At 41.0% G+C, this 27,944-nt stretch overlaps 2 protein-coding genes across 8 annotated transcripts in view; both read right to left on the reverse strand.

Annotated features, from left to right (window-relative positions):
- Positions 1 to 498: 498 nt before the first annotated feature.
- On the reverse strand, positions 499 to 6,210 carry lrrc71 (leucine rich repeat containing 71). 4 transcript variants are annotated; one of them, XM_051391146.1, is made up of 17 exons: positions 5,992 to 6,210; positions 5,173 to 5,211; positions 4,961 to 5,027; positions 4,454 to 4,561; positions 4,198 to 4,273; positions 4,014 to 4,088; positions 3,741 to 3,809; positions 3,438 to 3,597; positions 3,267 to 3,350; positions 3,051 to 3,125; positions 2,742 to 2,849; positions 2,545 to 2,608; positions 2,380 to 2,450; positions 2,252 to 2,278; positions 2,047 to 2,158; positions 1,163 to 1,254; positions 499 to 700 (listed from the first exon to the last, which is right to left on the reverse strand). In XM_051391146.1, the coding sequence occupies exons 2-17, from the start codon at positions 5,197 to 5,199 to the stop codon at positions 581 to 583; spliced, it is 1,335 nt and encodes a 444-aa protein (XP_051247106.1). In that variant the 5' UTR covers positions 5,200 to 5,211; positions 5,992 to 6,210; the 3' UTR covers positions 499 to 580. The 4 variants fall into 4 exon arrangements, with proteins under 4 accessions (XP_051247106.1, XP_051247105.1, XP_051247104.1 ...); XM_051391145.1 differs by having other exon boundaries at positions 2,742 to 2,837; positions 4,961 to 5,095; XM_051391144.1 differs by having other exon boundaries at positions 2,047 to 2,155; positions 4,961 to 5,095.
- A 1,469-nt stretch (positions 6,211 to 7,679) lies between these two features.
- Positions 7,680 to 27,944, reverse strand: part of ash1l (ash1 (absent, small, or homeotic)-like (Drosophila)) — a 31,027-nt gene continuing 10,762 nt past the window's right edge. For 3 of the 4 annotated variants that reach the window (XM_051389606.1, XM_051389607.1, XM_051389608.1), the window contains exons 5-27: positions 25,250 to 25,919; positions 24,924 to 25,097; positions 24,702 to 24,796; positions 24,218 to 24,291; positions 24,009 to 24,054; positions 23,641 to 23,749; positions 23,260 to 23,466; positions 22,908 to 23,054; positions 19,409 to 19,517; positions 19,104 to 19,253; positions 18,530 to 18,597; positions 17,830 to 17,996; positions 17,426 to 17,578; positions 17,126 to 17,180; positions 16,641 to 16,773; positions 15,011 to 15,274; positions 14,501 to 14,587; positions 14,280 to 14,370; positions 13,056 to 13,194; positions 12,752 to 12,924; positions 12,337 to 12,503; positions 11,152 to 11,638; positions 7,680 to 10,183 (exon numbers count right to left, since the gene is read on the reverse strand). In XM_051389606.1, coding sequence (XP_051245566.1) covers positions 10,092 to 10,183; positions 11,152 to 11,638; positions 12,337 to 12,503; positions 12,752 to 12,924; positions 13,056 to 13,194; positions 14,280 to 14,370; positions 14,501 to 14,587; positions 15,011 to 15,274; positions 16,641 to 16,773; positions 17,126 to 17,180; positions 17,426 to 17,578; positions 17,830 to 17,996; positions 18,530 to 18,597; positions 19,104 to 19,253; positions 19,409 to 19,517; positions 22,908 to 23,054; positions 23,260 to 23,466; positions 23,641 to 23,749; positions 24,009 to 24,054; positions 24,218 to 24,291; positions 24,702 to 24,796; positions 24,924 to 25,097; positions 25,250 to 25,919 — 3,857 coding nt within the window. In that variant the 3' untranslated portion in view covers positions 7,680 to 10,091. The remainder of the gene's footprint in view (positions 10,184 to 11,151; positions 11,639 to 12,336; positions 12,504 to 12,751; positions 12,925 to 13,055; positions 13,195 to 14,279; positions 14,371 to 14,500; positions 14,588 to 15,010; positions 15,275 to 16,640; positions 16,774 to 17,125; positions 17,181 to 17,425; positions 17,579 to 17,829; positions 17,997 to 18,529; positions 18,598 to 19,103; positions 19,254 to 19,408; positions 19,518 to 22,907; positions 23,055 to 23,259; positions 23,467 to 23,640; positions 23,750 to 24,008; positions 24,055 to 24,217; positions 24,292 to 24,701; positions 24,797 to 24,923; positions 25,098 to 25,249; positions 25,920 to 27,944) is intronic. The other variant, XM_051389609.1, reaches the window with a different exon arrangement.

Here is a 27,944-nt window from a genome sequence, read left to right on the forward strand (position 1 = left end):
AGATAGGCGACAACATTTCTGTGAAAAAATAATTTCTACAGTTCAGCTGAAGTTTATATTAGGCCTCCACAGCCTGAAATAGAGGAATGAAGTTGCATCATCCTAAGTCACGGCCTTTTTAGCATGACATTTGCTTCTTTGTGCTATATTTCACGGCAGCTTGGCAAAAAGGCAGCAACTTACACGTACACGACACCAATCAAATTTTAAAAATCTGGTCAAGTCCGTGGTAGATAAATCATCAGGTATCGCCTGTCACAGTGGCTGACAACTGTGAGATATGATAGCTATGGTTCTGTATTAAGTATTTGGCTGTTCGTTCTTTGTCCTTGATGTAAATTCTGACCGTGAGTAGACCAAAGCAGTAAAATGGATCCGTAAACAGGGTTCTGATTAGCTGTGCAAACCATCTGGATTTTAATGTACCACACTGTCCTCCTGACTTTGATTATAATACTTCCATCTCATTGGTTATAAAACCACAACAGAGGACAAATATATGTATGTATTTTTATTGTTATATACCAAATTAAAGGCATTCGGTATCAGTCTGGAGAAGTTGGTGTCAGTTCTCTCAGCACTATGCTCCCTGCCCTTCCTCTTCTGTCTGCTCAGGGGCATGTTTTTCAAGCGGGTCTGTGAGTGTCATCAGTTCCTTTATCTTCAGATAAATCTCACACTCTGGCGAGAAGCGGTTTCTCTGTAAGAAAGATCAGAAATCCTCAAATAATATATCATCACGTTCCTCTGCAACTGTAGATTTAATCAAAGGTTGATGTATTTATGGTGTCACTGATACAGAGGGAGCATAAACTAAAATCTTGACTAATATCATTGAAATACTGGTAGTTAAACATAGTAAAATATTGTATTATACTATACTGTACTAGAAATGAATAAAAAATGTAATGTGTGATGTAATAAACTTTAATAGATAATAAAGGAAAGTTAAAAGTAGCTCATTTAAAATGTACTTGAAACAGTGTTGCCACATTCCCAGATTTCAGTGAGTGAGTACAATGTTATCGTTAGCAACAGGAATGATGGCCAAAGCTATTTAAAACCAGGCCCAAGTTGTAGGAAACCAGAATTATCATGCAGAAATACTGACTTCCAAAATACGAAGTCAAATAAAAGTACACAAGTGACTTGAGTCGCATACCTGCAGACAGAGACGCAGCAGGCCTCCTCCCGCACCCTGCATCTCTAGTGATGTCAGGAACAGAGGCAGAGACTTCTCTGTAATCCTGTTTCCTACACAAACAAACACACAAACACACACACACACACACACACAACATTACCACTTTATTGAAATCTTCAATGGTCCTTATGAGATTTCATTATTTATTTTGTGCAGGGGAAATAGCTGCTAATTAGCGAGCAGCTGTTGCGAAACAAACAGATACATAAATACTTATTTTAATAATCTAATGTCACCCGTGAATAATAAACCTCCCATTTTTTTCATTATGTGTCTTTTTTTATAAACAAATTATAATACAAAAGGTAAAATTATTATATGTAGCACTTAAACTGAATACAAGGAGCTTTTAACTGGTTATTAATGAGTCTCCATCTAATACTGATGCCTCTGTAGGACCTATATAAAGCAAACAAGACCATCAGTGAGAAGATTAGCTATTTCTATATAGTTAATGTCTGCCACCTGGTTGGATTCAGTTGGATTCCCCTTGAAATCAATTAAACGAGGCAGAGAAAACACTACCACTTTAGTCCACAGGCGCCACCAGAATCAACACAAAATAAAAGTTCCTGGTTGCTGCTTTAAAGTTGAGTAAAAAAAAGTGTAATATAAAGTGACCTAAGAACAACCCCATCTCTGCTAAAGGGTCTTATACAGGATATTTGTGCACACTGATTCTGAATCACAATCACAACAAAACTGATGTTCAACAATAATGCCAGTTGAAATATTCCTGTTATGAAACTTAACTGTAGTTGTCCTGGAAATACTTTGATGTGAAAGGTTTCCAGATTTAGACTTTTCTGTCAAGCTGAGATGAACACAACACAATTACTGACCTGCCAAGTTTAGGGAGGTCAGAGTCCTGTTTCCGGGCAGAATAAGCTCACCGTCCCTGTGCTGCACCGACTGGTCCAGCAGGGGGTTCACTATCTCCACCGCCTCGATCTGCTGATGGAGAGGGAGAGGAGTAAACAAGTGCCTGACAGCTTGTGTTCAAATCATATTTATCATCGAGAACAAAAAGAAATGCATCAAACAAACCTCATTCAGAGCAGAGCTTAATTTATCCTGTGGGGGGGGGGGGGGATAAATAAATAAAAAGCAAATTTACTGTACTGTGTATGTTTATAGCCATATGGTACACAGATTCAGAAACATGTCTCTGGTACCTCCTGTGCAGACAGTTTCTCTTTGCTGCCCAGCTTGCCACCTTTACTTTGAGGCCCTTTTATATCTGCAGCTAGGAGACATTTAAAGAGATAACAATGAAAAGATAAACCCCGGCCTGTCAGAGGATAATACAGCAAGTGTTTATCTGTAACAGAAGCAATTACATTTCTTGTTAGACTTTGGGTTCTCTTTTTGGGCAGCTGGTTTCTCATCTTTTTTCGACGCTTCCTGTAAGTTAAAAGATCGGCAGATTATTTGTCACAAGATTTATAAACCGCAGATGCCATTGAAGTTACACCATAGTTTAACTTTTGCTGTCCATCTCACGCTGTTTTTTTATTTTTATTTTATGGTACGTTACCTTTTTTTTCCCTTTGTTCTCCCCTTTGCTGACGCTCAGTGATGTGCTGCTGGGTACTGAAGGAAGCTGGCCAGCAGGAGACACTTCAGGATCGACCTGAAAAGATGACTGCAAAAATAGATGTCTCATATGTTTCCCTGCATTCCTCTACTCCTGAGAACCAGGTTTGCAGAGTAATGTCAGTCTTCTGGTTGGAATCAAACCTAGGCTGCTGCGATAAGGACTAAGCCTACATGGTGAGCTCCCCTGTGCCCCAGGGATTAATTTTAACGTTAGGAGGATATTAATGTTAGAAATTGCTGCACTTACAGACTGCGATCTTTCCAGAAGCAGCTTCCTCCTCTCCACAACTTCTTCATGAGTTAGAGCAAACTCACCAAGTATCTGAAAATGGACGTGGTTAGGGGGCGGAGGCTTATTAAATTACATAATATAATACATTAAGCAGAATATAATTTAAAACAACTTAACCACTGATTTAAATGCATTATCTCCCAAGTTAAAGTCTTTAATGTAAATGGATACCGCAGCCAGATGAGCAGCTCCTACGTCTCCAATCTGATTGTTGGACAGCGAGAGAAAGAGCAAAGCACGATTCAACCGAAGACCCTGACAGACAAAACAGGATGAAGACAACACCTCAGTGGTCATGAGGGGAACATACAGGGGGAATGTGGAGTCAGCTCTGGGTTATACCTGCGCAATATGTATAGCACCTGCATCGCCAATAGAGTTGAATGCCAGGTTGAGTGATAAGAGGTTCTTGTTGGTAGATTTGGTTGTTGAGAGAGCCGAGCCAATTAAACGAGCGCCCTCGTCTCCTATCCGGTTATTTCGCAGGGACAAGTGAGTGAGGCTGGACCAAAGGAAACACACAACATAAATCTGATAGCTTGTGCTTCTATTTGTATGTGAATGCACATAGGTATGTGTATATGAAGGTTTATTTAAGGAAGTTTTGTACTTCTATGTGAGATATGTAACTGCTCGGTGACTCACGTGCTGTCTTCTGAGAGAAGGCAGTGGTAGCTCTGTTCTGGAAGAGGGTTGCCCTCCAATATCACTGTACTAACATAAAACAGGAGGGGAGGGATCATTAACCCTCTGTGTTTGACTGATGATGTTCAACAAGCTGTGGTATAGTTTTGTCTGCAACATTTTCAGACTCAGACTCAAATTTTGTTTCCCATCCTTCAATCCAAATTGAATTAGACCCACTGTGATGCAGGGAGCTATAAAACTAAGTGTGAGTGACAGTAGGAATCCAGTCACCTTAGGTTGGAGCACAGTGATACCGTGTTCATGAAGGAGATTACCATTTGATCTGTCAGTCCCGCCTGCCAAAACCTGCAACACAGTGGACAAGATTACACAAACAAACAAGAACAAAACAGTGACAGCTGTAACCCTGTTCCCTGTAACAGGAGTGCACTCTCCCCACCAGCTCATTACTCACTGAAGACTCTGTAGCTTGCTCAATGAGAGAAGCATCTTCTGCAGCACTCTGGCAATCTGCTCATCTACCTTCCATCCTGTGTATATTTAAAAAAGAAAATAAATATGTTTTCTCCAACGTCCAGCAGAAATATTGAACGACATTAACTACAGTGAGCATGGTTGGTTGCCAACCGCTCAGAATGTCAGATGATATTAAATATTAAACCAGAAACAAATGTGGCTGTAAATATTTCTCTGTGGTGTTTTGTTCTTACCACAAACCTTCAGCCTATTGGCGCTGAGGGGGTCTTCATTCTCCAGCTCCACTTGGAGGCATGGCTTAGACCAGAAAGGTGCAGCATTTATCTGTGACTGGCTGTCCTCTGAGGGAACAATTATGATCACTATAAGTAAACTGACAATTACTGTACATTCAGATTCACATATAATGATCTGTTGAGTACGGTAAAGTATATTTCTAGGGTATCAAGTGTTCCTAGGTCTTCAGATTTTGTTGTTTTGATGTGTTTCTTGTGTTCAGAAAATCAAAAATTATATTAGATTCAAGGTAAAATACTTACAAAACTATAATACAGAATAATTTCAGTGCTAATTGAACTAACTTCTACTTCTATTGGTTTAAGACATCAACTGGAGTAAACAAGCAAACAATCTTGCAAATATTCAAGTATCTTATACAGAATATACCAATATATGAGTATGAGTCTGCCTGTCTTTTTGTCAGTGTCAAGCTGTTCAGAACAGGAGCAGCTCTTGTTTACCCGTGTCTCCTCCTTCAGTTTCAGTGGTGGAGGAGGATGGTTGCTTGGTGCTGACATCTGGGATATCCTTCATGTCCAGAAGAGCACAAAGCCCAGGGAAGTCAATCTCCACATTGCCTGAGCACTGATATTCATCTGTGGGATAGTGGGTTTAAAGCATTGACCACACAGCTTTCATCTGTTACCAAAGACAGCCTGATAATGTTACTTACCGAAGGTCTGAGCTGGCAATTTTTCATTTGGAGTCTGTCCTAAAAACAACAGATAGGCCAGAGTTTACACACACTGAGCGTTTCCCCTTTTTATCAACCAACTGGGCAGTTAAACTACAGAAAGGGAAGTTATTTACCATCATAATTGTTACAAAATAGTTAGTGAATGAGAGTGGTATTTCATCCCTGACATCTATTAAGATTCTTTAAATACTACAGTCCAGTGTTTTCCTGTTTCCCTCCCATCTGCTCAGCACATGCTGGGTTATAGTAGGATCCTGTCTGCTGTGATGGGAGAAAAGCTATTAAAAAACTAGTACTCATTTCAAGAGTTGGAAAGTAACAGTGAAAGTACTGAACTTTAGTATAATAAGTACAAAGTATTTCGGTTTTATGCTACTTTATCATTCTGATCCACAACATTTCAAAGGGGAAAGTGTACTCTGTAAATTAATACTTTTACTTTTGATGCTGTTTTTCTGCTCACACTTTTGTTTTGTTCACACATAAATGATTAATCCAGTGTGGTATTAGCTAACTACTCTTAATACTTCTTCCACCACTAAAGTATTTAACTAAAATCCCACTTTTTATGTTTAATATGTATTTTAGTAGCAATTTTAAGTATTTATAGACCTTGAAAATTATACAAATAACAATACAACACACGATTGTATCCTTATATATTATTATATTGCATCATTAAAAGCCTATATCTTATAATTTACAGATTAATAACATTTTAAAAAGTTGTCTCATCAATAACAGCTAGCTTGGCAGTTCCAGTGAAAGGTCTGGCTGAAAGACTCATCGTCCAACCTGTAGTCTTCGAGGCCTCGTCCTCAGCGTGCGCCTTGTCTGTTTTCTCTTTTTGTTTCTTTCTAGACATTGTCCTGAAGTGTCCTAAAGTGTCCTGAAGTGTCCTGAAGTGTCCTGAAGTGTCTTGAAGTCGAGACACGCAGGAAAAGGGAGCTAACGCCGCTCGCAGTGCTAACGCTAGCTAAAATAAGCCATAACAAAACGAGCCTCTGGGCGTCACTGGCGTTACTATGGTAACCAACTCTCAGGCCAACCTGTGGGTCTCTCGCGAGATTTCTGGTTGGGAAGATTTCCTTTCGCTGTGTTGGTGTATTTAAAAGTTATTGTTAGTGGAGATTTGTTGGAAAATATTAAATTAGTTTATGCGGCATTTGCGTTATTGGCAGCGCTAAGAACATTAATATTCAATTTATAGCTAACTGCTGTAATATCGCGAGATTTCGGTGCCAAAGGTAAGGAAGTACAGATTCCCTGCTAAACTGTTCCTTTCAGCCTAGAGGCTATCACTCCAAGGATTGGTATTTTAAACTCAAGCTGGTTGTAGATTGTGTTCTGAATGCTCAATCGAGTATCCCCACTGTCTGTACCTTGTGAAAAGTAGCTCTAGCACAAGGAAATTCTTTTTCCAATGCTCAAACTGGAGCAGGAGCAGCCATGAGAGCTGGCTGCCTGTGGAGGTTTTACTCATTCATCACAGTGGAGATCAGGCTTTCATTTCAAATAACACAGTGCTGAACTTTCAGTAGTGCAGACACAGTAGCAATCACCGCCACGCAATATAAAAAGATAGTAATATAACTTCTCTGCTTCAACATCTTCCTTCCAGTGGCTTTGCACGGATACAGAGCTAAATGATCCATTCAGCATCAAACAAATTGTCTCGTAGGCACCATCTATTTTGTGACTGTCTCTAAATATATTTGTGCTGCAACATATTAAATACAGAGAAATTGATTTTGGGTGCTTTACACTGGGGAATGTGATAGATTCTGCTTTCCACAGCACCAATTCTTTCAGCAGTGGCAGCTGAAGTGAAAAGTATATGGCAATATATTTGTTTCACTGTGCAGAGCTCATTGTGTCTGGGCAAACCAAAATGTCACATTTTCAACATTTTAAAGAAGATATAAACATATAGTCATAATTCTATTAGACCTTAATTTAATATGATCAAAGGTAGGAAGTAACAAAGTACTTTGTTACTGTACTTAAGTAGTTTTCTCAGGTATCTCTACTTGAGTATTTCTTTTTCTGACTATATTTTATTTTCTCAGGCTCGTTACTTCAGCGTCATTGCACGTCATCCGCATATCACGCATGATAAGACGTAACATGACGAAAACAGACAAGAGGGAGACTCTACCCTGTTTGAAGTTTCAGTTTGCTTTGTGTAGAAACAGCTAATAGAAATGTCCTTCAGAGAAACCAAGAGAGTACTTTTATACTTAGAGTACATTTCAAAGCCTGTACTTTTTCACTTTTACTTGAGTAAAGAAGTTGAATCAGTGCTTCTACTATTTTTGTCACCTTTGTATAAGAGATCTGAATAAAGTTGAACTTAAACCACACCAGTGATAAACCAACACCAACCACTGATAGTATGGTCTACAAGTTTGTTGTTCTTTTTCCACCAACACGCAAGTTTTTGTGAAGTATCTGAAGGAAATTAAAAGCATAACAACATGAAGTGTATTCACAATAATGTAGTGCTTTTTATTAAAAAAACAAACAAACAAAAAAAACAAATATAAAACAAAAAAGTAAAAACCAACAGCATTTTTCATGACTTAAGAATCATAATTACAAACTTTTAACGAGTGGAAGAAGTTTTTTGACAAACTGTACACATCACAAAATGTCCGCCAGTCTGCCATTTACAATGCTTGCATCTTATTTTGTGATTGTCTAAAAATAACTAAACGAATCACACAAAACACACAAATACAAGTACAAGCATCATACAATGACTGCTATCACAAAACGGAACCATTTCCTATTTGAAAGAAAAAACGAAAATAATAACATGATATTGGGCTGACAGCTTTACTTTTGTTTCTGTCACTGTTTAAAAATATCATAACATTTTTATGTTGGTTTGTTTTTTTAGTGTTCAACACTTTGCAGCAAAAAACAAGGAGTACATTTCTCCTTAAAAGTAATATTATTAACAATATTCAGTGACAAAGGTGTCGTTGCTGAGTCACTGTCATGTCCCAATGCCTTCTGTGTCCGTTTGACATTCTTCTCGCTCATGCAGTACATAGATGAATTTCATTTATAGGCAACGAAAAACCTCAGCTTAAGTTTTTATGTCATCGGGACAGTTAAGGTGAGATTTTATGGACATTAAAAAAATCATTTTCCTCCGAGCTTAAGTGTCTTCATTATAGTAATACAAACGGAAGAAATTATAATATTATCATTATTATAATAATCATAATACATTTAGGGCTGAGTCCTGTACAGTACAATAATAAACAAAATCCATTTTTCAAGATATTGCTTTTGGAGACACTCCTCAATGTAAAGTGTGTATATTTACATAACTTGGCACTGTACAGCTTCCCGTTCCCTCTCTCCCTCCCTCCCTCCCTCCCTCCCTCCATCAGTGTCTCATTCTCCTCACTTTTTCTGTCAGTTTACCGCACTGGGACATTGCAGGCTGTCCCTTTTTAGCAGAGGCATTTGGGGGGAAAAAAAGGGAAAAAAAGGAAAAGAGAAAGAAATCTCATCAAATATCACAATTTCTTTTTAAAACATTCTCCATGGCAACCAGGAACATAGACTAAAGACAAAAAAAGGATCTTAAGTCCCTCCCCCTCCCCAATATACAGTATACACCGCCCCACCCATCTCACAGAATATAAGAAAATATGACCATCACGATACATTTCATGTTAAGTATTGTTTTCCATAGTTTTCTTAAAACTGTTAATTGCCATCGAGCCCTTAATTTTTTTTTCAAATTTTTTTTTTAAAAAGGTATATCTTCAAGAAATCTGGCAGAGTACAGACACACAATAAGTGTGCACGCACGCACACACTCGCACACAAGGCAGTCGGAGAGCACGGCTGTGTAAGGCGTTACAGTTAAAGCCGGTGTCCCCCCGCTCGCCTGATTTAGTTAAGCTGGTGAATCAATGTTACTTCAAAAAAGAGGGGCGAAGCTGACTGCCTCACGAGAAAATTAAAAAATTAAAATTAAAACCTCAACAAGACACTTTGACTGACAAAAGCGCACACTCGATCCTCCCTCCCCACCCTTTACTCTAAAAACAAACACACCCCAAGCCTCCTCTGTTCCTAAATGAGTTACTACAGTATAACAGGAAAAAGATAATAGACTTTTTAACTTGCTTTTTTTTTTTTTTCAGACTGCATCATCCAATACTGTGAGAGTGTTAGTGTGTTTTCATTATAGATACATTACACAGAGCTTCACAATATCCATGGTACCAAAAGTGCAGTTCACCACCCTCGCTCTCTCTTTCTCATGAGCAGCATCTGAGCACACTGCTCAACTTACATTTCTCCTATGCCATTTTCCCCCCGCGGTTCTCGGCGCAGCTCTTCTCTTGTCTGATATATTTTGTCATTGCAGCTAGGTCCCACTAGGGGGAACAATTCTCCAGCATTCACATCCCCATTGACTGAAACCAACCATCCCTCCCCTCTATCCATCCCTATTCAGTACCATCATTTCTGATGCTTGCTAGTGGAATTCATCTACCCATGTCTGTAATATTCAATGCATTTAAGTGCATGGGGTATTTCTCCTATGTTCATTTTTTAAAAAACAGATTTTGCATCATACTACTTAAATAAGCAAGAAGTCTGGGTCAGCTCCCTCCTCGTGCTCCTTGAGAACTCTTGAAAAGCTGAAATTGTCATGGAGTCAGCGCTTCCAAACCCCCTCCACCGTCTCAGAGTTGAGATGACAGTCTTGGAAGAGGTAAACCGGAAGAGGCCCCCAGGGATGCATTGCAGTCCTTAATGGTCGGACAACCAACAATGCTCATTTCCCTTCTTGCTGTCTCTCCATTTTCTGCCCCTTGCTCGCAAAAGGAAAAGGCAGTGTGCTTGACAGGCACGTAGCAACGTTATTTTCTGCCCACAAAGTCGCCGAACCCGAGCGTCCGTCGCCGTAGCCGCCGCCCTGCGCCCTCCTCCAGGAGGTAAGTGACATCTATGGCTGTTGGAAGAGCACAAAAGGAATTAAGACAGAAACCAATGGCACACTGTATTAAATGAAAGAAACAGCAAAGGTAAATGTATGAAAAAATGTGTCTTCTGTTACTGATGTTTAAAAGACTTAAAAGTGTTTAGTAAGTGTGACCGAGATGGCAACTTCCAGTGTCCAAAAATGTCTGTAGCTCTCTCAAATCAGGCAGGGTGGGCAGGAAGGTTTTGGTATGCTCTATTTTATTCTTGTTCTTACTAGTATTCCACAAATGCAAAGTCAAACTTGATCTGTGTCTCTCCTACGCTTTATCAGTAAATGCTTCGTCAGCGCTTCCTGCAGCTGCTTAACGCTTGAAGACTGGGCACGGTGGAGCTTTTTGATAAGGCGATACTGTGAAGCAGCAAGCAGTATAAGGCTGGTGATGTTCTGCATCCTATGGCACAGTGTGGCTCATTTATGTGTTTTTAATAGTTTTTGCTATTAAAAACACATAAATTAAAGACTTTGGCTACACAGGCAAGAGGATCAATTCATTGAAAAATACAGCCTACCACCAGACTTATCCTTTAAACATTGAGATTAGTCTAGATTTAGATTTGGATTTATTAGTAATATTGTCAGCAAACCGAAGCAATACCACAACAAACTGAAACACTGCATGGGAGGAAGAGACAAAGCAGCAGATCTAAAAACTGAGGTTCCCATCTGTTAACAAATACTAAAAAGAGTTTAAATATGAAAATCTGCCCACTTCTTTACAAAAAACACATGTCTTTGTTCCTTGATGGCACATTATAAAAGGCGATTGTATTTGTGTTGTATAATCCTGCAAAATAAAAATGCTTCCTTTTCATCCCCTACTCTCTCTAATGGACAATTTCTTGTTGTATGTAACAGTATAAAAATGTGTTATCCAACATGTGGTGTGTGACTGCAAGTGATCTGAAATGTGAACCCTGATTTGTCTGTTGACCTACCCCCCTGCTTTGTTCCCGGCCCCTCACCATTCTTGCTGGGGGTTCTGTGCAGCAGATCCAGCAGAATTTTGTTGAGCCGTTCCCTCTGGGCCTCCCTCCTGCCCAGCACTGGGTGGTGTAGCGGCGAGGAGGCCGAGGATGACGGGAGCTCGAGCATCTCTCCTATCCTCTCTGCGGAATTCTCCTCCAGCTCCTTGTGCTCCTCGGTGTCCTGCCCTTCCTCTTCGTCCTCCTCCTCGTCTTCATCCTCGTCTCCCTCGCCGTCTCGTTCCGCTCCTCTGGGCTTGGCCGAAATAAGTTCAGGATCCTCCGGAGCCATGTCCATGTCGTCCTCCACCCCTCTCCCGTCTTCAGCCTCGGTTGGAAAGTCATCACCCCGGTCGCAGGATGAGCCGTCGTCATCGCAGCCTCCAGCTCCTTTAGGCTGTTCGCTCTTCCAGGCAGAACGGCCCCCATTCCTCTTGTAGTTGTCAGGAACATAATGAGGCTGCAGAAATGTCAAAAAAGGACCTGTGTCAAATAGTGCTGTACTTGTCATGATTTTATTTAGCTGGCTTAGGTACCAGATGGTTAGGGTTTGTAAATTGAAAATGAAAGTCAGTGCAACACAGTTTAGAAATCTTTTGGAAAGTCATCTTACATTCAGTTTCTGTAATAGACACTAACACACCTAACACAGATCAGAACTAATTTAATGCAGTGAATCATCACCATCTGGTCCTTCATGGAGACAAAAACAAACAAAACTAAACAGAACTAAACAGAAACATTAAGCTAAAAACAAAGAAAGCCTAAAGAACTGACTAGAAAATCACGTTTTAGTTCGCTGGAAGCTTTGCGGTGTGAAAGAATTGCCGCAATTTACTTCAGGCAGTTGTCAACATGGTGACAGCAGTGATAACATCATAAAACAGATTTGGATGTAGTTCACCACAAACTATGTGGTTTGGATCAGAAACAAAAAGCAGCTGCAGTTTCTCACATTTGCTTCCCCTTAATCTACTATCACCTGTGATTGTGCTGCAGGCTGCTGAAAAACTGTGAGCAAGATAAGGTGGAGGCAAAATGTGCCCTGGGCTGTAATATTACCTCCACTCTTAAAATATCTTTCAGTGTTTATAAATCAGTAACAGATCCCAGCGCAACAGCCCCACCCTGTCAGAACCCCCCCCCCATCACTCTCACCGAGAAGTCTCTTTTGGGCGTGAGCCGCTTGGGGAAGTGGTTGAAGGCATATGGCTTGGTGCAGACAGGGTAGCGGTTACGATGGATCTTGTAGAACAGGTGAGCCGACTTGTCCAAGCGGTAATCACAGATGTAAACATCCTGCTCTTTTACACTCTTCGGTCGTCCTGTAGGAAGGAACACACTTTATATTAGCCGGGAACTGGTGTAATCTTCATAAATGGGATTTCTCAGCACTAGCTTGTGGGCTTCATATTTATACTTACACACAGTCATACTTGGCAGCAGACAAACACACCTGCATTTTTTACAGTTCACTGAGCTCCACTAAAGCAACAGCAGTAGTTATTCGAACAGACCAATAAACCCATCCAAACCAGCACGTGTCAGTTTGCTTATGTGTGATTTCCCTCACCCTTGCAGTAAGTGTAGAGATCAAGGACACAGCAGGTTGCCACCACTGCCTCCAGGGGGATGATCTCGTAGAGGGGCATGCGGAATAACTCGTTCTGGTAGAACCGCCGTGATGGAGAATGATGTGTCTCGTGAGGACGGAAATAGTGGTGACCAAAGGCAAACCTCTCACCCCTTTAGAGTTTGACAGGACGGAGAAAAGGCCATCAAATTAAACAAAGTAACGCAACTTCATGAGTACAATAATGAAGGTGTCTACAGTACATCACGCTAGTTGTTCAAAATACTAAATCTGATTAACTTACTTTTCATTCTTCCAGAGTTTCTCAATTCGGAAGATGTCGAGTTTGTCTCGGTTGACGTGAGACAAGAGACGGTAAGACTGTCTGACAGGCTGGCCCTCAGGTGTGCGTCTGCTGTCTCTCATCAGATACACACAGTCACCTGCACACAAGACACAGACACTGACAGGTTACTTGTCTACAATGGTGAAATTTTACAAGAAATTGACTGCTTGATACCTGACAGATACAGTTTTGAATGAGTATAACATCTCAGTACACATAACACATTTTTATGGCAGAAAAAAAAACTGCACTCGGGAGAGCTTGGATAAAAATCTTTTGTGGTTAGAGAAAAAAAGCTGCAAGTGGGTTCTTGGCAAAGTTAAAGTTGTTTGTATGTTGTTGTTGTTTGAATTAACAAGAGCAGACAGAGTGTTTTTATTTGTTTCTTTTCTGTCTCTGTTACGATAGTTTCTGACATATCATTAATGTGCAAAAAAGGCAAAGCGCTCTGAAAAAAGAACGCTGGGTGCAGCACTTTATACTCTCTTTTCATTGGAAAGGTGGTTTTTTCAGAAAAATAAATAATTTTGGTAAGACAAAACAGTTTCATGGTAAACTTGCATTAGTCACAGCTTAACCCCGTGACACAAAATGAATTATATGTACTTGATTTGCTAAAGTGTTATAAGCATAGCTTAAAGAGCAACTTAAAGGTACCCTGTGGCATTTCTGACCACTAGTAGTGCTATAGAGCAGTTTTTTATGATTCAGTCCCCATTTTGTGTGTCGTATGCACATTGTGAATTGACAGTCACAGTCCTGCCAATGGTAAAACACTATACTACTGATCTACAGGTAGCTGTGATGCACCTGGAAATGCAGCAACGTGCCAGAAAAAGCAGGAAAAAGAAAACTGCAAGTTAGTAAGCATGGACGTAGAGATTGCTGGATTTAAAATTTTTCATGAAGAAGGAAATGCATTAAAATCTTTGACCTCAATGATACACAATGCGTTTTGGTAACATCACTTTTTTTTTGTTTATAGGTAGCCTTCACAGCGGACCTTTAACACCAGGTTGAAAATCAGTGTTTCTCTGCCCTCTCAGATTGAAAGTTTCAAGCTTGTTTGAATCCTCTGATCACTTCCAGCTTCTTGGATGGTGTGGTTTGGTGTAATCAGAGGTGTACTCTAAAAGTGCAGAGATTGGAGCTCATTACTGCTGGTTTATATTCTTTCTTTACCTTGATGTAGAAGCAGGTCATCTCTAAGGAGGCAGATGTAGTAGACAGAGCCAGCCTGGGCGTAACTAGGCTGGGGTATCATGGGAACTTCCTGTAACAACAATAACACATATGGATGAGATTACATGGGAAGGGTGGTGAATTTTTGACATCATTTTTCTGTCCCGAGAAGAAAAACATTAAGTTCAGCATTCGTGGCTGCTTCGAGGGGATGGACGTACTCTGTCTACAGGCCGAGGGTCACACTGCTCACACAGGTAGTGCTCCACTTCGGTCTCCAGCCGCATGCAGTCAAAGTGCTGCCACACCTACAGAGACAAAAACAACTGTTGAATCACATAAATAGTTTAATAAATGACTCCCTAGCTGGTACTGACAATGACTCACTCTCAGAACACTGATGTTTTGAGTCTGTTTTACTAGCAAAGACAAACATTTGTAACAGCTTCCTTGATTCACAACTGTGGTTGTCTGAATCAATATTTGCAACCCTCCTTGTTTTCTTTGTCTAAAAATAAAAAAAAAAAAATATTCACAAAGGACCGACTGCACACTCTCCTTTGGAAAATCTCCTTGACAAAGTACTCCTTAGTTAGATTAGGTCTCAAGAGAAAGTACTCTGTCAGCCAGTGAGACAAAAATAATTGCTCTTTCTTGTCTATGCTAGTAAAATATAGTTTTGTCACAAATGTTTTTCACATGTTACACATGTTTGACAGCTTTCTTCTTACCATGCACTTATCACACTGGATCATCAAGCCTTCGTCCTTGTACATTCCACAGATGCAACGGATGATGTCGTCGTCCTTGTCGTGGGACCCTCCGTGGTGGTGTTGACCATGGTCGCGCTCCAGCGAATCCGAGCTGTCGGCCTCGCTAGCGGTCTCACCCACGATCTCATCAATCTGGACGGCAGCTTCATGACGAGCGCTGTAGTAGGCTTTCCGCAGCCGACACACGTCCCTGCCTACTGATGACTTCCTGCCGTAATATTTCTGGTGGGAAATAAAGATAAACGCAGGTTCTTTATTACTTTTTTTTTGCCTAAAAATTTAATAATAAATACATTTACAGGAATTCATCTTAGTGAATCTCTTACTGACGGTGTGTTCTGACAAAAGGCCAAAGACCTCACAAAAAGCATAAAAAAAGAAAAAAAGGAAGACTGCACATTTGACCCAAAAATTGTACCCTCATCATTCAGTCACTCAGACAAGACTCTGAGCTGATCTGCCTGAAGGTTTATAGGCAATTTCCTACAGAACAAAGGTCACTGGCACACAAAGATGCATTCAAAACTGTCTTTGGAGCTGCAAAAAAAACTCACAGCTCTCAATAAAGCACATTCCCCTCAAGTTTTTTTCAGTCTGGCAAAAAGGGTCTTGGGACCAAAGGGAGAATCTAATTTAGACATACACTTCAAACTTCTCTGAATGGAAGAGTAAGCTCCTCTGAGAGGTTTCAAGTGGCACTTGTTTTAACTGCTAAGCTATACAGATGTAAATCAAAAGAGACTGCAACGTGTGCGCAGAGGATCAGCAGTCATATGCCTCTTGGGAGGTGTTTGTGTGTGACAGGAAGAAATAAAGGAGCTGACTGAGTGGGAGGAAGAATGTGTTAGAGCTGCACAGTAACAGCGTAAATGATCATTCTGATGAGGCTTTTTGATATTGACTGAGCTCTAAGAATCTGGGATTAAACTCAAGAGACTCACAAGCATTATCAGTGTTATTAAATTACAAAGACTGGATGCTGCAGAAGAGCCTTAGCCTTCATGTAATCATCGCAGTGGTCTTTCTAATGATTGTTGACACATCTGACAAGTAGAGAACCTCTATAACATCGATTTAGCATTTAGTTTGATAGATAGATCATTTTCAAATGATGGACAATGATCCAATATCATGATGTATCAAATTAATTCAAAATCACATCTGACTCTCTTGGCAGTGGCTTTACCCTTTAGCACGAGCTAATAGGGTGTTTCCACCATAGCAACTTTCCCTGGTGACCGAGAACCTTTTAAAAATCAGGATCTAAATCTGTGTTCTGACCAGAGGAACCAGGGACTAAATTTAAGTCCTGTACAATAGGTCCAACGTCTATGCTCCAGGGCAGTACTTTGTGATGGTTCAGGAACTATCACGGCAATTCTTCATGGTCACGAAAGCCTATCATTTTTCAGTTTTGATGAGTAACTAAAAGTTCATCCTTTAAAATACTCAGTTCTTCTCCCAGCAACAAGTGCTGCTCATCTGACAGAACTATGAAACGATGTGTGCGTACAGAAACACACCACTCTGCAGTTCTCAATGTTAACGACAAAGGGTCATTAACATTAACAACGGGACACCTGCCTACCTCAGCATTGCGAAACACCTTGAGCATGTCGGTGTCAAACGCTTCAACGGTCTTGTAGTGGCCGGTGAGGATTTGCTTCTCGATGGTGCTCAGGTCCAGAGGGTCAGACACCTTCTCATAGTACTGGCTGTTCCTGATGGCACACAAAGACAGCAGGATTAATCTCTGCAAATCTGGTTCAAAAACATTTAAAACATTTAAAATCTGGGAGTCAGTAGAAACAATACCCCCCGACCATGATAGTGTGAATGTAGCCACAGAAAAATAATGAGCTGTTATTGTTTTGACCCAAAGTGATGACTATCAATACTGGAGTAGAATCAAAGCAAAGACTGTCACGGCTGAAATGAGTGGCACGAGATAAAACTGTTACACTGTGTGGGTGCTGTACACCGATACACGAGATAATACAGCAACACTGGGAACACTAAAATATTATGAATGAAACTGACGAAATGCAGGTTTGCACTTTTACACACTCTCACCTTTTCTTGGATGGGAGGTTCACCAGCGGAGCAGCAAGCGTCTGGCCAGCTGAATCTGAGGTTAGACAGAAGAATAACATTCCTGTCATCATTTCTCAATCATAGAGCCTTATCCTTCAGTGAATATTACATATTAGTCTACAGGCACTGACAGATGTGTTTTAGAGCCCTGATCAGACCTTAGATCAGGGTAGAGGTCGTACTGATGAGAGTATTTGATAGGATAGCACAATAGTAGGTGACATGTGCTACTGGTGCCTCCACACACTGTATATTTCTCAACATACGGCAGACACTAACCCTTGTAGCTGGTGATCATGTCACAAATCTCCTTGAAGATGTGCGCGAGGCGAGCAGTGCGTGTGACTTCTGTGTTTTCCTCAGCAGCGGCAAGTCTCCGTGTGCGAACTGATCGCGACGTCTGCAGGGCCGAGAACTGCGTCAGGAAAACATCTGTAAACAGGGCACGAGCATTATCCATCAAGTTTTTACAAAATATTTTATTTTATTTCAGATAAGTTATGTTTTAGGTACATGTTGAGTTGTTTACAGCTACAATAGAAAAAATAAAGTCACAAAATAAATTCCAGTGTTGCCACATTTTAACTGGAGCCACTAAAACAGATTTTTCTGTCTTCTCAAGTGTTCTTGCCTTCTCACATTTATATCACTTTCTTTTCACGCCTCTAAACTTGCACACTCACCTGACTTAATGTTACCGTCGTCACGGATGACTCCTCCCCAGCGTGTATATATGGACAGGCTGCTGGCGTCCCTCTCTCTCTCACCCTCTCTCTTCAGCAGCTCCTGTTTCTCTCTCATCTTCTCCCAGTTCCTCAAGAGAAATACTCTGTGCTTCAGCACAAAGTTCCTGATGATTGACAAAGAGAGGACAGGACTGTGAACACTGCTGTATGTGTCAACTCACACCTCTTACTTTGCTCTCTGATGGGAGTTCTTATAAATGGGAAATCTAAAATACCCCTACACTATTCTGTTCATGAATGGCATTCATTTGATTAATTATTAATTAACATTAAACAAATGTTCTGTAAGTAAAATGTGCAAGCATAGTATCTACCATCATTGAAAGTTGCATTTTTTAAATCCCCTATGTCAAGACGTTTGTCAATCTGTCTTTACACCTTATCTGAAACATTCACAATAGAATAGAATTTGTTTGGGAAAGACGTGTGAAAACTTGAATGTGTTGTGTCTGCTAAAAATGCAATCTGGTCTCAGTGACAGGACGATTAAATATTATAATCTGTATTATGATTGACGAAATCAGTTCCAGTACAAGGTTTGCAGTAAACAAAATGGAATACAGAACAAGTGTAATAATTTGCTCTGATAGTGTTTCTTTTATGTATAACTTGTGTGTCCATTTGTGTGTTTGTTCACCTCTCTCTGTTGGACATGGGCTTCATGAGATGAGGGTAAAACTTGTTGCTGTCACTCGACTCTTCCTCCTGATGATAAAGAAAGTTGTATTAATGCGTGATTTCACTGGAAAACACCCCTAAGCTACTGAACTACTTACATGTTACTCCTGTTTTAATTGTCAAGCTCAATCAGAATTCGTTCTTAAGATTCATACTAAAAACCATGGTGCAGAAATTCTATATTTAAAATATACCATGATATACTGTAAATTTTAGGTCATAGTTATACCATTCAGCCCTAATTCAAAAGTATACCCTTTAAGGTATTCTGAGTTACGTTTTTAGACACCTTGTGGCCCACTAAAAGTACCTCTGAGACAGTCATGGCCTACATAGACACTGCACCTGATATTTAATAAGACACTGCCAGGCAATAGTTTCAGCTAGATAACAATATGCTATAGTTCCAAATCAAAGAAAATCTTAAACAAAATATTATGGTATTGATTTAGCTATTAAGGACGGATGTTAAGGATGATTGAACTGATACCAAACACAGGTTCTTTGTATTCCTATCTACATTCATCACTCACTCGTTTCTTGAGCTGGTGTTTGGACTTCCTCTTCTCCTTGAGTCGACCCAGCCGCCGAGTCCCTCCTGTCTTCCCAGGCAGTCCGTTAATACGCTGGCTCTTCCCTCCGATGATGCCCCGGCAGCTCTCTGAACCACACTTACACACTTGCTGTAGAAGAAAGACAAAACGAGTGCAAAATAAGCAATGAGGTGTTGTGCGGGAAAAGAGTCTCGTCTAAGTAGAAACAGCAGTGATGATATCTCTGAACATGAAATATCCTTAGTGTTATTCAGTGAGGAGGTTAAAGGTCGTTGGTGCTTTACCTGCTCTTCTGTATTGAAGGAATGGAAATTGTAGTCATAGGTGAGCTCAGTGCCGCTGGTGATGTCCTTTAGAGCGAAGAGACCAATTCTGTACACCCCATTCACTGACCTAGAAGAGAGAAGTCACAGGAAGGTGGAGTGAGTGGGTGCAACATTCACATGACGAATTTGACATTTGATTTTTACATGAGGAAGTTCATTAAATAAACAACACTGAAATTAACTACTGTAAATATGCAAAATTGTGGTTTAAGGACAGGAAGGTTAAAGAATATTAGTTAAAGATAATTTAGGGCACACGGCCTCAGTATTGTTTTGACCTATCAGGAGGTCACTGGATCTATGTTTGGAGTAGTAGTTTACTGACATATATTCAAGATTATATTATATTGTGGTAAATATATAAATAGGGAACAGAAGTAAAGTTATGTTCCATTCCCTAATGTTATTATACAAAAGGAACCAGAGCATATTAGAGAAATCATATCATTTCCAGGTCAAGCTTTCTTGATAGCCATTTAATTATATGTCAATGGGTCAGCCCTGAGCTTGAGGTTAGTCGCACTCTACCTACATGTAAATATGATGGAGAGCTTTGTGGAAGAGCTGTGTAAGTAAATGAGCAATGACCCTTTGAGCAGGCTTGAAGTCAAGTTTCTGTCTTGACTTAAAAGAGTCTTATACTAACCCTGTCAGAATGACAATTAAATTAAGGCATTTCAATATTGGGACAAAAAGAGGACTGTCCAAGTTTTCATTTGCTCGATTTGGCAAACACTCAACACGTTGTCATTCCCATTTTTCCCCCTCTCCAAGCAAAGCAGTGCTCCAGCTTTTCGCCATTCTTCTAAGAATAAAGCGCACTGTTCTGTTTGCCAGCCACTTGATAATTTATTCCTTCTATAGGGGTAAAAAGCTGGTTCAGCGCATTGTCTTCAGGCACTACAGCTGTATCTAAAACCCGGCTGCATGTAATCTCTCTTCTGTGACAAGATGGATGACTCGTCAGGCTTTGTGCTGAAAATCCTCCATCCTTGTGGAGTCTTTTATTTCAGCCCAGCCACTCTACATTACACACACATGCACTCACACATACCAACCAATGCCCTAGATTATGAGCTGGTCTATGCTGAAGGGCAGAGGGTACAGTTTGACTGTTGACTCTCTTAAGGTCGTTAGCTATCCACAATCAAACCCGCTGGGGGTTTAAACTGTGGAGACACGTGTTGCAGATTCACTATATATAGGCAAACCACTCGTAAAGAAAAATCCAAGATTCACTTGTAAAAGTCAGGCACAGGGAGGCCCCTCAGCCAGTTCTCTGATTGCAGTGGATTTAGGCATGCTGTGAGAACAATCCCTCTGGAAACCAGTGAATTGTTTTGGCGTGGCGCAAGGCCTTTAAGCCATTTAGGTCTCTGAACACTGGCAAAGACTGACTGAGGTGATCTCATCAGATTACCACCACGCAACCACATTAATACGGTTGGGGTTTCGAGGCAGAGCTTTCTCATTTACAATGAAATGCACCTGCTACACGTGTCCCTTTTAGAGCTTGTGTAAGATATCCAAACTAGGGCAACACAGTACTGCCAAACATACTTTGTGACTACTTATCCATACCAAACATCTAAATAGAACTGTATTTGTCATAATAAGGGACTTTAACACCAAACACACATACAAGTCGACATTTAGATGCATTAAAGTGATTAGTAGTGAAAACCTCTGTTCTCTGATAACATGAGTGATAGCAGGATTTTTTGTGGCTTTGCTTGCCTTGTCTCTATCGGAATCATACCGTACCAAAACTATTATTTTTGTGCAGGATATCTTCTTTCACTATACTCAGTTTCCCTGTGTGAGTAAGAAATTACCCAGCTCACCCGAATCATCAGGCACACACACAAACAGACAGCAATTAACTGAAACCATTTAGGTAATAGGCTAGTATTTTCCAGTTCGTTAACCGTAAATGACGGAAGCATTTAGAAAACAAAATACTCAATTATCAAGCTGGAACATTTTCCAATCAGTGTCTCCCACTCTCCTCTCAACAATCCAGCAAGATTCTCAGCTTTACTTGTTTTACACTGTTGGCCTCTTTAATATATACTCTGTGGCTGTCAATGTACCTGACAGTCTTTGCAGGTTCCCTGGGGATTTCTGGGGGCACACAAGCACAGGAACGCATACGAGTGACACAATAAACACTCATATCAATGGTGTCACACTATTCCACTGATCTACAGGTGGTGGTAACGTGCCAAGATATGCTGCAATGTGCCAACAAAGGCAGGAAAGAAGAAGACAACAACCTTACAAATATGGACGTAAACAAAGTCAGATTTAAAATACCAGTTTAACAGGAATAAAGTTTTTATATTTTATGGTTTCATGATGGCACCCTCCAGTTTAGCATTAACTCAACGGACTATTGTTGGTATCCCTCTACATAGAAAGGAGACCTTATTTCAACACAGCAAATCAAAGCTTGCATAAAGCAGTCACAGCAGTCTTGCTCATACATCCGTCACCGTTTTAAGTAAAAAGAAAAAGTATGCCACTTAGAACGGGTGCTACATTACTTAATCATCAATAATGGCAGTTAAAACTACGGGAACTAGAACAGGCGGGCCGGGTCAAAGAAAATAACATTCTGATTAATAGTGGATGGGTTGCAGGGGCTGAGATGGGATGAAGCGTTAAAGGAGACGCTGTGTGCATTACACAGCAGCATAAATTCATTGTTTATTTAAATCTCTCTGCATGATGAGAGGATCGGTCAGGATCTAATGTTAATTAATGTTCTGTGTTGTTTTACACATTCAAAAGGTCACACACTGTCCAGGTTCATAGTCAAATAGCTTGGAGTAAAGCGGCCTTCTTCCTGATAAACTCCATCAGAGCTGAATGAAATATTTACAACCAAACGGCATTTACTGAGCTCGCCAGAGACGGAGCTCAACCCGGCAAGTTATTACTTTGTAATACATGCACTACTTTTACTCCTTTTGTTGTTATCGGGAAATACTAAACCTTGCATACTAAATAGTATAGTTACTATGGGTATTGGAAAGCAGGGACACACTGGCAGCCTGCCCACAGCTGTCAATCTAACACAGACAAAGACACACCCCTTCAACTGAGACAAAAAGGAGCATTTCTGATATTTCCCCAAAGAATTTTCTTCCTAATAATCTTCTTAATAATAAAAAAAATATTAACAATACATTGACATTATTTTAGACTGCAAAAAGAAATGACTAAATATGATTTTAGTTGGGCTTTGCAAATGTTTTGTGAACATAGTATGCTTTCTTTGTCATTACAGTCAAACAAATTTCAGGTCTGGCTCGGTTATCCGTCCATAACAACTAGTGGCAACTGCTTATGCTCAAGCCTGAAAAGGCTTAGCCAAATCTGGGCTTTGGTGAGAACCCAAAAGCACCACAAGGACATTAAGAGAAGACTGGTTTAAAGCTGCCATGACACCCACCACTTCTGCATCTCACAGTTGGGCTCACAGCTGTGGTTTATGAAGCGTGCCTCATTGCCCATTCGGTAGCTGTCGATCACCATGCCGCTATCCAGGTTGAGACAGTACTGGCCACTGTGGGAGAAGTACTGCTCCATCATACGGCTCCTGAAATGAAAGGGGAGCGGGGGTGGGAGATTAAAAGAGAGGCTTTCATTAATTTCCATGTCAAGATAAATTAAGTCCTGAACTGAGGAAGTTAAACAGGCAGAAAGACGTAGAATAGTCTAAATCTTCTGACATCCACGTACTTTTTGGGGCATGTCTGCCATCCAACGTATTTGTCACATAAAACGTGACCTAATTAACTCACCGAAACTCCTGTTCGCTAACCACCTCTCCCAGGTACTCGATGATAAACTGTCCAGAGCGAAGTGTCTCCTTGGTGCGGATGCCCCAGCCCTTGCCCTCCGCGCGAAATCGCTCCAGACACTGGACCCACTCATGTCTCTGGATGTGCTGGTTGTCACAGCGTTCACCACATGGACAGGTGCTGGGAGAGCACTCAGCAAAACTCATCCTGGGGAAATACGCAATTAAAAATGAAATGAGGCTGCTATTCTTTTGTCTTAACACCATGTTTACCCTCTATTCGTGTTTGTTTCATTACTAAACAAACAACTTAACATGAAAAAAAATTCTAAATACTGATTTTCGAAATATAATAAGATTGTATTCTCCACTTTGTCTTTACCTATTCAAGCAATCATCCAGGCAGCCTTTTTCAGTCACTTCCTCACGAGGTCTACAGCTGCATGTAGTTGTTTCATAACCAGAGAGAGGCTTCACATCGACATAGACATCTGTGACAGAAAGGGGGGATTACCATTTTACATTTACAGTTAACTGACATTCTCATAAAGTGTGAACAGCAGTGAGAGCATGAGATATGTTTAATTCCTGTTTTGCAAACAATGTGTATAATTTATAACATGGGCTTCAACAGTCAGAGCAACCAATGCAACCAAAGAAGTAAAACGAAGAAATGCAACCACATACACATTGATCGGGCTTACAAATTTACGTTCTGGCTGTATCACTGGAACAAAGCTGAATACTCACTTGATCTGATCTTCTTATAAAGGGGGACATCAGGCCTCTTGTAAAGCTGGAACATAAAACAGAGTGGTAAACATAAAAGGACTTAAAGACGGAAACAAATACTTATGTGAGCCTCCACTGGGGCTGTGCCTTTTGAAACTACCTGTCAGTTATTTAATGTGAGCATGGAAAAACCCTAAAAACATTAAGTGCTCGACATGATTGATCACCTGGTCGTGTTTCCACAGCCATAGGATGTCGTAAGGCAACTGGAAATCAATGCGCTTCTGTCTCAGGTACTTCCCTGAAAAAAAACAAAGCAAGGGACATTTGGGGACAGAAAATAAAATAAAATCAGTTATATTCACATCTAAATGAGAAGTCTGACCTCTTTTTGTGTTTTTCATCTTATCATTGCTGAAAATATGGGCCTGTGCTAACTGGCATAAAAAGGGTCTTGTTCCTAGAAACAGGTTTACTGAATAATCTGAATATACATGAGTAAAAATGGTTGTGGCTTTCACTCAGCAAAGCTCTGACTAATTCAACTTCATGAGGTGGGCCTATAACTTCCCTCTGCATATAGAAACATGACTGACCTTTAACAGTATCTGAAAATATGTCGTATGTTTAAGAGGACAGCTTAATTTGGTAGTTATTACATTCTCATATCCTGTGTTTTAAAAGAACAGGAGGTGCAGTGCAAAGACTCACCAACATGTATAGGAGCTGGAAACAATCCATAATCATGTTCCCCAGGTATGTATTCAAGCTTCTCCTTCTTTAGCTGCAGAAGCTGACTCCGGGGGCTATAAGGTGTGGTAGAGAAATAGTAAAATGTTCACAAGCACTCCAGAAAAACTGTATGGTGCACTGATATGTAAAATAAACATCAATATCATAAAGAAATTTTATTTTTGGTTTTTTTAAACTCACTCTTCAGTCTTGTACACATCAGAATAAAGCCCCGCTTTCTGGAACTTTTTCTTTGGAGGTCTAGCTGGTCTCTTCTCCCGTTGGCTGGTTATGGGCATGGGTGGAGCTTGTTCCCGGGAGACGGTGCCTGGGCGTTCTGGGGAGCAGTGGCCATCTGGCTTGCTTTCCACTGAGCTAAAAATAGAGCCATGACTTGGTTTCTAGTGACTTACTATATGTTTATATATCAGCATTGAATCTTCACGTTACTACTCAGTGTAAATCCCACAACTGAGACCTTTGGGTATAAAGGTTAGTATTAAACGGCATAGTGAAAATTGGCTTACCCACGAAAATGCTGGAGCTCATCCTGGGTAAGCCAACTTCTTCCTGTCCCAGCTTTGGGCCTTGCCACCAGGTTGCCCAGGTTTTCCTCTCTGTCCGGCAATCGCTCCTCAGGCTCTTCTACCTCCCCGTCCTCTTCTTCCTCCTCTTCTTCTTCCTCATCCCCATCTCTGTCCCAGTGCTTCTTCTTCTGAACTTTTCTACGCTGGCCCTGGACAACTGACTCAATAGCGTCTGTCACAGTGTCCCCCTCCCACCCTCTGCCCCCTGCTGGCCGTTCACCCCCTCTGTCCCTGTGCCGAGGCTGATTCAACTCAACCACTGGTGGTGGGGAAGGCGGTGGGGAGGGTAACGGGTGTTTTCTGGGACGTCCGGGGCCCCTCTTCTTCACCACGTTGTTTCCTGTACGAGCCTGTCTTTGTAGCTTCTTGGCACGCAGGATTTTGTTGACGTGGTGCAGGCTGTGTTTGGATGGCTGTGCCCGATGGGAGTGGTGGGGCAGGGAGGCATCCAGGCAACAGTCCTGAGAGGGGGAGAGGCAGGAGGAGGAAGCAGAGCCGTGGGAGTGAAACAGAGAAGGTTGGTGATGGTGCTGCTGCCTGTGGTGCAGGGATCCTTCGGGCCCTTCAGAGGTCGAGAGGGCAACACCTCTTGTCTGGATACCTGATGACCCTAGTAAAAGAAACAGAAAATTAGTCCTGCATATGTAGCACTAAGTATCAAAGCACATAGCATACATTCTTAGCATTTGGAAGTATTAGAAAAATAGAGACAAATTTTGAAAACTAATAATGATACTGTCCTGTGTGTCTCAACTATGTGGCACGACAGGCAATGTGTCCGCAAAATATTCTATAACTGATGTTTATAAATTACAACTAACATCTAAGATCTGTTCAGCATCTCTTAGACACTCTTCATTTTGACTCTCCATTCTCATACATCTTTCTTCAAATATCTCCTTTTTATTCTTAAACGCATGTGTCACCCATGTCCCCCTTACTTTCCATCCTTTGCATTACAAGACTATGTTTCACTTTATACACATCTTCCACTCTCTTCTCCCCCCCCCTTTTTGCTCATTAACAATTTTCTTTGTGCCTCTTCATCCTGACTTCTACACCCCCTCCTTCCTCCCCTTGTCTGACCTTTGAAAGCCCTTCTTCCCTCTATACTTAAGTCTAGGCTCAGTAAAAGGGGGTTGCCCCATGTCCAGTGTGACTAGTCACAGTGAGAACAAGAAGCCCACGCATGTAACCCAAGTCAGCGGGTAAGACAAGGTCAAAGTGGGACGACTGATGAACTAGCCTATCATGTGGTCATAATGTGTTATCATGCATGGTGTAAAACATGCACGCCAGTGTTTGGACATGCAGAATGAACATTACTTAATTACCTTACTTAACAGTAGTTAAGAAGCAAGCATTGATTTGCATTTTCTTGGAAATTGTGGAAATCTGAGTAAAAATGTGGGTGAAAACATATTCACAACTGCTCCTTTACGCTACAACTTTATCTTTGGCCTCTAGTAGTCTTTTTTTTCCCCACATCACTCTACTCATCTGTCAGTTTGCATCTATCTACTTCCATCATTCCCCACTTTTCTTGTGTGTCAGCCCAGTCCTCACACTTGGCCTCCCCTACCTTCACGGTGCAGTCTGCGACCGCTGGTTGACCCCCAAGTCCTGAGCTCTAATCCAGGATTACCCTGGCGTGGTTTGAACTGCACCATGCTGCCTCAACTGGGCTCTTACTGCTGGCTTCCCATCTCACTTACCAACATGCACATAAACATTCACATACACAACACCCTCCCAACCACTGCACGCACACACACACACACACACACACACACACACACACACACACACACACACACACCAATCTTGGTAAGGGGGCATTCAGGAGTCACCCCGATGAAGCAAGAACATTTCTGAGGAAGTATGTCCTACATCCGCAACATTAGCTCAGCCCAGGTGATGGGTGTACTGAAGGATAGGAATAGGCATTGTGGGCTTTTGAGGGAAATGTCTACTAAATATAGCATGTTAACAAAACACTCCACCCCTTTAGCTCTGGCAGAAATTCTATATCAACTGTGGCCAACTGCGGCCATCCACACTCACAGAGGATCCAGTTTAAATCATTACATGTGCTTTTTTTGCCATGCCCGTAACCACTAGTAAGAGCTACCAAATGTCAGACAGTGTATGCATAAGGGATGTCACTGTGTCTTTCAAGGGGAGTTTTTCATCAAAATAAAGGTCAATTTCACTTTGTATTTTCTTTGTACAGACGGGGAAAAGCTGTGAGGGCTACAGAAACAGAACAGATAATTTTCCAGGGTTGTTGGATCTACCCACAACTGAGATATGGATGGTTACAGTTGTAACCGCAATTTCTCCTCACTATGAAGGATTTTTGAAGAGATACACTGGCTTCACTGAGCAGAGATCAAGCAAGATTTGTGAGCCCTCTTACTGTGCCATATGGCAAAGTCTGAAAGGGTTACTGCCCAAATGCACAGTCCTGGAATCAGTATTGGATCTAATTGATTGCACACTGTGCCCAATTCACCATTGCTGTGCCAAGCCATAAAGCTCATCAGACATCAGCCAATCATATCTAGCCACAGGATTCTTCATAAAACTGTGTCAGAACTATTTTTGGAAACTGAATTTGGTGCACAATTGACTC

This window comes from Dicentrarchus labrax, unplaced genomic scaffold (assembly GCF_905237075.1).
Source record: "Dicentrarchus labrax unplaced genomic scaffold, dlabrax2021, whole genome shotgun sequence".
NCBI classification, from domain to species: Eukaryota; Metazoa; Chordata; class Actinopteri; family Moronidae; genus Dicentrarchus; species Dicentrarchus labrax.

Coding starts and splice junctions, on each gene's coding strand:
- lrrc71 (XM_051391143.1), bottom strand. CDS start 6,061: ATGTCTAGAAAGAAACAAAAAGAGAAAACAGACAAGGCGCACGCTGAG. Junction 3,810..4,013: donor TCACTGTGCTCCAACCTAAG/GTGACTGGATTC, acceptor GTTTTATGTTAG/TACAGTGATATTGGAGGGCA. Junction 2,451..2,544: donor CCCAAAGTCTAACAAGAAAT/GTAATTGCTTCT, acceptor AATGTCTCCTAG/CTGCAGATATAAAAGGGCCT.